At 44.7% G+C, this 11011-nt stretch overlaps 2 protein-coding genes across 3 annotated transcripts in view; one reads left to right on the top strand and one right to left on the bottom strand.

The window, feature by feature from the left end:
- Window positions 1-6510: 6510 nt before the first annotated feature.
- Window positions 6511-11011, bottom strand: part of LOC105557932 (putative inorganic phosphate cotransporter) — a 17599-nt gene continuing 13098 nt past the window's right edge. Inside the window, exons 2-4 of the mRNA XM_012005343.1 lie at window positions 8601-8812; window positions 7551-8442; window positions 6511-7441 (exon numbers count right to left, since the gene is read on the bottom strand). Coding sequence (XP_011860733.1) covers window positions 7110-7441; window positions 7551-8442; window positions 8601-8812 — 1436 coding nt within the window. The 3' untranslated portion in view covers window positions 6511-7109. The remainder of the gene's footprint in view (window positions 7442-7550; window positions 8443-8600; window positions 8813-11011) is intronic.
- LOC105557933 (cilia- and flagella-associated protein 52) overlaps window positions 8380-11011 on the top strand; it is a 24404-nt gene continuing 21772 nt past the window's right edge. Inside the window, exon 1 of one of the 2 annotated variants that reach the window (XM_012005347.1) lies at window positions 8380-8456. The gene's annotated coding sequence lies outside the window, so the exon portion shown is untranslated. The remainder of the gene's footprint in view (window positions 8457-11011) is intronic. The other variant, XM_012005345.1, reaches the window with a different exon arrangement.

Genomic DNA, 11011 nt, shown 5'->3' with positions numbered 1-11011 from the left:
ACCAAAGTGCACCAGCCCAAGGAGAAGAAAAAGTCAGGATGATGTCAATTTGATGTCATATTGACCAAATTTATGTCACATTTTGGTCAATTTGATGCCATATTGACCAAAATATGACATAAATTTGGTCAATATGGCATCAAATTGACCAAAATTTGACATAAATTTGGTCAAATTGACATCATCCTGACTTTTTCTTCTCCTTGGACTGGTGCACTTTGGTGCATGTACCAAACAGTCGCCAAAAGTCGCCTAGTTAGATCAAAGTTGAGCGACATTGATGAAAACCGAGGTAAGAATGTTTTCAGAGGAAAAGCGGGGTGGAGAATGGAATCCCATTTCACAATTGGGGAATTGAATGGGAATTCTTTTCGGATTATCCGGGATAAATCGCGGAATTCCGTGCCGCGGCGTAAACCGCGAGACTACTACCGCGCGTAAGTCTTTATTAATTCCGACAGACGTTTTCAACCGGATTTATGTCGCTAATATTGCGCGACTTACGTCACTCACAATATTTGCGACACACAAACATCGTTATCGTTCCGCGGCAGTTTCTTGGCGCGTTACAACGTCTGGTCTTAATATAATAATTAAGGGTAATTGTGAATTACTTTTGAATGCATCAGAGGCGTGCGTGTGGGCACATACGTTCTTTTTCGTCGATAGAACAATCTGTCTTTATGTGTTTTCACACTTACGTAGTTACTTAATTGTCGCATTAAATTACATTTACGATCGTACACAAATATAAAATAATATGTATATTAAATTATATCTACAGATTTAATTGCACACGATATTTGTCCTATCGACGAAATCTGATACTCTACTAAAAAATAGAGTAGAACAATTAATTAATATAACATGACCAATTGCATTTTCATTATTCCTTTAGCATTGCTTCTGCTGCTGGTCAGCGAGTGATAAGGCATTTCGATTTGCGCATATATGTGTAACGAGCGAGCGCGTTTGAATTAATGAATTATGTCACTGGAAAAAAATATTGCGGTCGCAATTGATCGCGGTAGGCGATCATTAGAGACATCGCCGAGAATTCCTGCATGGCATGAATATAAATCGGAAGAGACCAGCGTCTCTCTGTCTCCTTGTACACATACTAGACATCACTGATGCCTTCCTGCGTGAATTTGCGCACGTACCGACACGTTTATATATTTTGCATATACATACATGGAAAATGCATATGTGTTCTACGTGCACCTAAATTCATATGGGAAGGCATCAGTGATTCCTAGTGTACACTAGGCATTACCGATGCCATCCTACCTGAATTTGTGCATATATCGACACATTTGTACATTTTGCACATACGTGGGTGGGAAATGTATATATATGTTTTATCCGTGCCTAAATTCATACGCGAAGGCATCAGTAATTCCTAGTGTACATATACTAGGAATCACTGATGCCTTCCTACGTGAATTTGCGCACATATCAACACGTTTATAGAGAAGAGTTCTCTATTATGAGAGATAGTAGGTTTTCAACGTCCAAATTCGGCCACAAATCCTTTCTTCGCAACGATTACACGATCTAACAATCTACACTCACCCGCAAAAAAATGGGCCACCACATTTTAGCTCAATTTTTCAACATTTTTCAATAGCGATAACTGGGCGAAAAATCATCGTAGACAAATGATTAAAAAAGCATTTTGAAGCTTGAAGTTTCAACTTTGAAATGCTGTCAACAATTCTTTAAAATTCGTTTATCTTCCTTGTTCTATGCTTTAAAAAAGAACACATTGTTTTTTTTCTTAGAATTACGTATTTTTGACGCTCTGTGGCTGGATAAAAAAATTTGTCTCGAAAATATCATTTCAAATTTCATAAACTACAACTCTTTGCCTACAAAACGCTTTTTTAAAAATTGTCCTACGATGTTTTCTGACCGAGATATACGATTTTGAAGCTAAACCTGTACTTTTTAGAAATGTTGTCGATACTCAGCAAAAACTCATCGTAGACAAATGATTAAAAAAGCGTTTTGTAGCCAAGAAGTTGTAGTTTATGGAATTTGAGATGATATTTTCGAGACAAATTTTTTTATCCAGCCACAGAGCGTCAAAAATACGTAATTCTAAGAAAAAAAAACAATGTGTTCTTTTTTAAAGCATAGAACAAGGAAGATAAACGAATTTTAAAGAATTGTTGACAGCATTTCAAAGTTGAAACTTCAAGCTTCAAAATGCTTTTTTAATCATTTTTCTACGATGATTTTTCGCCGAGTTATCGCTATTGAAAAATGTTTAAAAATTGGGCTAAAATGTGGTGGCCCATTTTTTTTGCGGGTGAGTGTATTTTCCACTAAACAGATTTCCAAGGGCAACAGATTCATGGTGGAACCAACGGACGGTGCCTATCGATTTAGCAGAAACTCCGCTGTCTCATACTAGGAGCGTGACAATGGGCTACTTTTCTCCATATTTTGCACACACATACATGGACAATGTATGTGTGTCTACGCGCACCTGAATTCGTATGGTAAGGCATCAGTGATTCCCAGCGTACAACATCCATCACCGCCCCACAGCGCGAGAGTCATAAAATGCATACACCTTTTTTTCCTCTCCACTTGTTACCGAACGATAATCATACGCTCTGATATACACCTTCGGCAATTCCATTCCACTTCAATGAATACCGTAGTAATGCACGCTACATTAATAGAATGCCGTGTCATTACGCATGTATGTGGAGCGAAGTGTGCATTATCTTCCCTGTCTCCCACGTGGCCGAGAGCAAACGAGATAAAAAAATATCGTCGATTTCTCCTTTTTTTCCGCTCTTTTTTTTCCATTACAACAATGCATTATTGAGGGAATGCGCTGAAATCGTAGCCTCCGGAACGATGTGGGTGTCCTCCTCTTCTTCTTATCTGTATTTACACGGCACCTGTCTTCCCAGCGAGGAATGGCTCGTCGATCGACATCGTTTCGACAAATCGTTTCTCGCCGTCTTCTGTTTGAAGAGCAATACGGCCAGAGTCGAACGTAAATGAGAGGAAGATTTAGTACAAAAGAAAATAGAACGCGGCTGCGTTTCACTTTTTTTTTATATCCTCAGCTTTTGCAACGAAGCGTTCGTACGTCGACGTTGACGTGTCATATTATCTATAATAAAACGTATGCATTTACGGATTTCTAGGTGAGACGCGGGAGGAGGGGGAAAGGCGAGCACGTATAAAATGTGACCGAAGCGGACCGTCCCGCGACGATTACGCAACGCGTCCTCTTGTCGCGTGGCTCCGCGTGCAATCCCCGTGAAAAATTGCATCTCCTCGCGAGACACGCCCTCGGTAGGAAAATGAAGGTTGTCTCCCCCGCGAGGAACGGCATCGTGAATTTAACCGTCCGTGCGATCGCGGATGTGCCTGTCGGCTAATTGGCGTTTACTTAGAAAAAAAAAACAACGCCGCCTGCGTGAGGCTCGTTAAAAATAGGGTAATTGCGGGCGGGCTGGCCGCGCCGTGCCGTCCGACCATTGTTTAACGTGCGCGATGCGCGCAATACGCCGCGAGCCCCGCAATTTGGCACGCAATGCCACGGGACTCAACGCCGAGGCTCGAGCGAGCGAGAAGCAAGCCCTTCTAATTGCGTAATGCGACAGACTTTTTTCCCTTTTTTTTACACATATTTGCGCATGTATTTAAATTTGTATTATACATATATTATTTACATTAATTACATATGATTGTATATAATTTTATAGGGAGATAAGCGAGACGTCCTAGACATGCCTAGACTTATCCAATCGCCGTTTTATCGTGCCTTGCGTCCACGCCGCTAGAAATTGATTCGAGAAATATGTACACCAGGGCCGGTATTCATAGGCAGACCTTATATTCAAGACCGTCTTGAATTTATCTAAAGATGCCGTACGGAACATTTCATTGGCTGCGTTCGGCAGGAAAAACTGCTTTGCAACTGTTGTAAAATTCGTGAATCTGATTGGTGTGTTCTCTCAATCTTGTGTGAATTTAAGAGCATACGCCAATCAGATTCATGAATTTTACAACAGTTGCAAAGCAGCTTTTTCTGCCGAACGTAGCCATTGGCTACGGAGTATCTGAAGGTGTTCTTAAGACAGTCTTGAATACAAGATCTGACTATGAATCCACTGATGCATCCCCATACGAATTTAGGCACAGGTAGAACATATACACTGACCGGTAATAAATCGCTTCGCGAGAGGGGAATTGTTGTTCTCCCACTCGTTGATAATTCGCCGATCGGCTAGAGTGGAGAAACTTAAGTCGCTTCCCCTCTTGCGAAACGATTCATTGCCGATGACTGTACACTTTCCATGTATGTATATGCAAAATGCATAAATGTGTCGATATGTGCACAAATTCTTGTGGGAAGGCATCCGTGATTCCCAGTATACACGGAAAAAAAGTGCTGTTGAATTTAAAATAATAAAGCTGCTTGAATTAAACGTTAACGTCACCGGCCGCCACAAACATAAATAATTCGCTCAATTGTATTTGCTGTGGATTTTAACTTTAAGCATTGAACTAAATATCCAGATTATTAACACAACTATTCGATGTTCTTCGTTTATTAATACTGATGTTGCTTCAACGATTTTATTTCAATTACACTGATCTTGTGGCTGCAACGTCATTTTTGTTCCGTGCAGCCGATCAACTTGCATCTTTTACAGAAAAGTTAAGTTAGTTATTGGCTACAGATTTCCCTAGCGGACAACATTTCTATAAATAACTACAAAAATTGACTTGAAATAGAAATTTGTAGAAATTTTTATATCTTCGTTGAAACATTAATTTTTTTTTGTAGAAATATCTACGAAATAGTACCACAAATTACAATGTTTTCAAATCAGGAAATTATTGTAAGTAGTATTTCACGAAAGTGTACAATTTTGTAAAAATTAGTACAAAAACTTTACTAGTTTGAAAAAGTTGAGAAACAACAAAATGTTTAAGAATTAGAACGTCTGCTTGTAAAATATTACAAAAATTAACAAAAGTGTTCCAATTCTAGCATTTTTCTATTGATTTTTATATCACTTTTTAAATTTACGTAGAATTTCATAGCTTCTGGCAGTTATATTTTAGTTTTTGTAGTTTTTTTGTAGAATTTTGTAGAATTATTTCCGCTAGGATTCTCGGACTGATTTCTAGCATTGTGGACACGTACAAGACTTCAGATTTTTAACGATAAGAGAGGAAATGCAAAAGAAGTCCGGAGACCATACAAAACATTCAATGTGCTCGATCGTCTGTCCAATTTTAATGTCGCGCTCAAATATCCGCTATCCTTTGCAGAGAAACAGTTTGTCGACCCCTGACGTAGAGCGGGAAAAGGGCGACCTTAGAGAGAATAGTTGAATCGTTCTGGATTCGCGGAGCAGGTTCGCAGGAATGCGGATCATCGACGTATTAATAAGTCCGCATAATAAGCGTAATAATGACAAAAACTAAATTAGCGATTCATGAGTTGCGCGGCCGTCGCGCGCCGCGTATCTGTCGATATCTTTGTAAGATTACGCGCTCGTTATCCTTGCAAGTAGGCGCGATAAGAGAAGCGCGCACGAAAGTGACCGACTTCGGCCGAATACAGCGATGCTCGCCAAGTATTTTCGCGAGTGTATTTTGCGGCGAGAAAGGATCCCGGGGTCCTTTTCGGCGAGCATCTCAGTCGTCCATTTCTCAATTTGCATACGCTCTCGCTACGTTCTCCGATACACGAATTCTGCGCTCGCGGGTGCCAATCGCGGAGATTTGCACGGCGCGCTCTAGTAGCGCGTCTCCAGACGACGGCGTTTAAAAATAGCGATATTGCGCGACAAACCGAATTCGAGCGCGTATAATTAGGCGCGACGCGTAACAATGCGATCGTTGCGACGAGAGATTGCGCAAAATCGACGTGCTGCCGCTCGGCCGAAGTCGTCGTCCGCCGTTGTTTACCCAGCGAATATCTCGCCCACTTTGCATGATCGTAGTGCATTTTTAAACGGCGTATCACATTGCATATCTATTGAAATTTGCGAAGCAGATAGAAAATTGACAAGTTGATTAGGCCCACCTTGAAGCTCCTCATTTTGTATTCTGGGCTATTGGGACGGTAGTCGACAGTTCAGCAAAGTGAGTACGACTGGATGACTCGACAACACTCGTCGACATTACCGCGATCGCTCTTTCGCAATAAGAAGTAATCGAGTTTTCCCTTCGACTATCGGTTAGTAAATATAGACTGAGCGTCTCATTGAATAAGCTGAAGCTTGTGAAGAGAGAGAAGATTTAAGAAGACCTTCTTTCTCCGTCTCACCATCGTGACAAGGGAGAATCACGTGTGGTACTGCGCAGGCACGATTCTTTTCTTTTACGATGGCAAGACGAGTGCAAGACAGAAAAAGAAAGTCTTCTTAAATCTTCTCTCTCTCTCTTCACAAGCTTCAGCTTATTCAATGGGACGCTCAGTCTATGTCTATGTCTATGCCATGGCCCATTTGGACTCGACAGAAGGACCAGCCTTACCCCCGAAAAAGAAGAAGAAGAAGAAGAAGAAGAATCGAATTCTCCGCGACCAACCGGGGAAAACCCGATTTCTTCGGGCACCGTTCCCTATTAGAAATGGCGATAGAGATGCGCGATTAGCGTTTTACATAAAATGAAGTAAAACTTATACTATACACTTAATCCTTACGCAATATGTACAATCGCTATCGGCCTATCGGCTTTAATTTACAGTGTCTCCTTTCACGACGAAAACGGCTCGCTTGCAAATGTCACCGGCGCATTGAGCGCTCGCGATACGCGTTCTGACGTGAAAACTCGAGATGCATTCCGGCAGCGTGCGATTTAATGCCGCGCGTAAATTATCACTCAAGGATCGCGCGCGCGCGCGAGAGGTGTCAGCGCGCGTCTTTCTCAGACATCTCTCCTTCACGCGGATGTGAGATCTTGGTTGAAAGTCGTTGGCGAGATGACAGGCGGACCTTGAGAATGGCTTCCGTCGAGGAAGCGCGACGTCTCGGGATGATGACGAGATTATTAACGAGCCCGGCTGTTTGTTAAGAGCCTAGCGCTCTCCGCGAGGGAAAGCGCCGTGGGCAACGCTTTCAATATTTCTCCACCGATTCTGCCCTGTCGTTCATCTTCTTTTGCTTCATCTCCTCCTGATTCCGTATGACGAAATTGGGATCGTTCCAGCGTTGAACCTCGCCGCTGGCGAACAGGACGAAGATCACGTTCGTCACGACGAAGACACCCAAGACGATCCAGAAGACGGTTCGCCATTGGGTGAGCGTTTGCTCGGGCGCCAGCTCGCCGACGATGTACGGCGTGATGATACCGGTGAAGGCGCCGATCCCGTTCACCAACGCCATCAGGGTGCCGGAGTAATTGGGACTGAGATCCAGCCCGTTGACTTTCATCCCGGGATAGAAGGTACCTTTGGAAGATCGCAAAAGAGACGAGTGTTAAGACGGCGAGGGAATACTTTTGAGTCCGCGAATTTCACTTTGCGGAATCGCGGGGGGCGCGAGTTTACGTATACGTACCCATCAGAGCCATGCCGATGGTGAACAGGGCCACCACCAGCGTTTTGTCGCACGAGGCGTACGAGGCAGCGATGATGAAGACGCCCGGACCTATGGAGGCGATTGTGGTGCCGAGTTTCCTCACGTTGGTGCGCGACATCACGCCCCTGGTGATTATCCAGTCGGCCAGCCAGGACGACCCCATGCTGGAGAACCACATGACGAGGTAGGGCAACGCCGAGACGAAGCCGGTTTCCTTGATGGAGTAGTGGAGCACGCTGCTCATGTACTTGGGCAGATCGGTGACCAGGGTGAAGAAACCCCAGTCGTGGCCGACCTGAGCGGCGATCAGGGCCCAGAGGGGCGCCGAGCTCAGCATGTACCGCCAGGGCACGGGCGGTGGTTTCTTATGAGTATGCTCGTTCATACGATCGTGCAGGAACTTGACCTCTTTCTCAGAGATGAACGGGTGCTCGTACGGGTTGTTGTAACAGAGAAACACCCACAGGACGAACCACAACGCGCCGATGCCGCCGAACACGTAGAACACGACGGGCCACTTGTAATTGTGCAGCATCTCACCGGACGCCCAGTTAGCGAGTACCGTGCCGAGCTGGGCGCCGGCGAACACCAGCGAGCCGATCACCGATCTCTCCTCCGGCGGCGTCCACTGCGCCAGCATTGCGTTCAACGCCGGGAAGGTCGTGCCCTCGCCGAGGCCCATGAGGACTCGCAGCACAATCAGCCCGGTCGCCTCGGTCCACTTGACCACCACCGGCGTCAGCAGGGTGAATATCGCTGTCGAGAGCATGCCAAGACCGAGGCAGTACTTGCCGCCAAACTTTTCAGCCAGCATCCCGCCCGGCAGATGCGTGATGACGTAGCCCCAGTAGAAAGACGAGAGGATAAGGCCCTGGAACGAGAGAGGTAACAGTACGAAAATATAGAAATAAGCAAGAGTAAAGGCGAAACGTAAGGGTAAAGATAAAAGTGAGGAGGAAACGTAGGAGCCCCTTGATATTATAATTTAGTTAAGTATAATATAATCATTTCGCGTAAAGTATCTTTTACCTGCGTACGTTCGTCCCAGTCGTATTTCTCGGAATCGTCGTCCTTTGTATCATTCTTATACTCTCTCGGACAAGTATCATCTGTGTAATTGTGCTCTATCTTAATCGCCATCTCCGTGATGGTGATCGAGAGGCAGACTCTCATGGTGTAGGCGTTCAGGATCGCCAAGAATCCCATGATGGCAAATATCCATCGTTGCGGCAGTTGGCTGCCTGCAATTACAATTTCGCCAATTAGCAGTGCCGTTAATTCCGCCATTCCGAAAGCTCAGCCAACTGAGGCGAGCCCCAATCATTCCGAGGGCTTAACCAACTGAGGCCTAATCACCGTGACTCGTAACTTTAGGCGCGAACACCCAAGGAGAAGAAAAAGTCAGGATGATGTCAATTTGATGTAATATTGACCAAATTTGTGTCCAATCTTGGTCAATATGGCATCAAATTGACCAAAATTTGACATAAATTTGGTCAATATGACATCAAATTGACATCATCCTGACTTTTTCTTCTCCTTGGGCAGCGATTGTTGCTGCTAGAGACCAGAGATAATGAACAATACCGTAAAATTGTATTAAATTGCGTAAGACAGATTAACATTTTTCCATAAAAAAAAAGCACTCCTTCGTTGTTTATTACTGTCGTTTAAATGTAATCAGGAGGCAATATAACTCGCGACGAGAAGATCTCGGGATATCCTGGCTTAATACTTCATACAGTTTGTTTGTACAGAAGTTATTTGCTTTCCGCGAGACTACGCGGAACGAATTCGCTAGGCCTACAATTAGATTATCTTTCTCTCTTATCTCTGTTATCCGATTATTTTTCGCCATTATCGCCGATACACGCCTACTTTTTTTCCTCGCGATTCCTTCCGCCAATAATAAATCATTCGCCCGACCAAGTTTTTACGAAATTTCATTGTGCCGCTGCGGTCGCTCGTGACTCAGGCAAAGCGTTAGGCGATAACGAGATTCCGTTTAGCGAGAGGTCTCGCTATCTCGGCCTTAATTAAAAGTACTGGTTTTTTTTATCGTTTTTAAATCTAGCCTACCGCTGACAAAGATAATGCATTGCACGCGTGTCGCAAGAGAAACGCACCCGGTGAGAAATGACTCGTCGAAACGACGTCGAGTCGACATCGATTGACGAGTCGCTTCTCGCCGGCTAACTCTTCGGTTTCGGGCGAGGAACAACGAGGCACCCTCCTCGTTGACCACCGTCGTCCGTTCAACCTTCGTGCGCGGCAGCTTCCTTCCCCGGATTTGGTGAATGAACTTTCGGCCGCGCGTTTTCTATTCCGCGGCCGTTCGCCCGCGATGCGCCCGCGTGCGATCACGTACGCGCGCACTCACGTACGTGCCCTGACGTACGCAATGACACGCGCACCTCGTCGAGGAGGCGCGAACCGCGACGGGGAGAAACACGAGCGCGGCTTCCGGCCAACGTCTCGACTTCCTCGAGGAGTTCGCGTCCCGGGGGAATCCCCTCGTTAAGCTTCTGCCGCCGGAGTCGCCTGGCCTTTACCTACATAGACAAGCCCAACAGCTCGACCATCACTCCGGTCAATGATTGTCATGCCTTCCTCGTACGCGGCTTCGAACTTTCCTCGTCGGCGCCTTCAACGGCACATCTTCGAGGATGCACGTGTCGCAACGGCACACGCGTAAAAATTCTATTCGAGTCCCGTTAGCTGTGTTATTTACATGGAGAACACTCTACGTGCGTACGTGTTCACGCGCGAGAAGGTTTTCGAGATACACCCAAGAGCGCTCAGCAAAGGAATCGCTTGTGTTTCGAATAAATTGGATATATCGTACGTACGAGTATATCTGAAAAAGAAACGGGCCGTTATTGTTATAGAGTTAAGCTTTTCATTGATACTTCAATGAAGCTGCACTCGAGAGGATTGCACGCACACAAGGCTTCGTTATCTATTTACATCCCTTACGCGTGACGTTACTTGGATATTCCATTTGTTATCTATTCTCTGACGCGTTTGTTATATCTTCGTGTTTGTGTTTTGTCGCATAAATCAATCGATCAGATCTGCGATAAATTAGTGACAACTTCTTCCTGTAATGGCTAAGCCGAATAATCCCACTTACAAATAATCGATTTGTGATTTGGACAAAGGCGGAAATGCCTTTATCAGAACCTTTTTAGGAAGGATTAACGAAATTGTCGCACGAGGCTACCCAGCGAGAAATGACTTGGCGAGCGATGTCGAAACGATGTCGATTCAAATTGACGGCGATTCGACATCGATCGACAAGTCATTTCTCGCTGTAGTTTTCGGTAGTACACTTATAACTGCAAATCAGTGACTATTCACTGTTGATAATTCACCGATTGACTTTTAGAGAGTAGAACTTGGATCAAGTTCTACTCAGCGAGAAACGACTTGTCGATGTC

Source organism: Vollenhovia emeryi, unplaced genomic scaffold (genome assembly GCF_000949405.1).
Source record: "Vollenhovia emeryi isolate VEMERY1.0 unplaced genomic scaffold, V.emery_V1.0 DF939402.1, whole genome shotgun sequence".
NCBI classification, from domain to species: Eukaryota; Metazoa; Arthropoda; class Insecta; order Hymenoptera; family Formicidae; genus Vollenhovia; species Vollenhovia emeryi.
The sequence above is the reverse complement of the archived record's forward strand: the minus strand, read 5'-3'. Positions and strand labels throughout refer to the sequence as shown.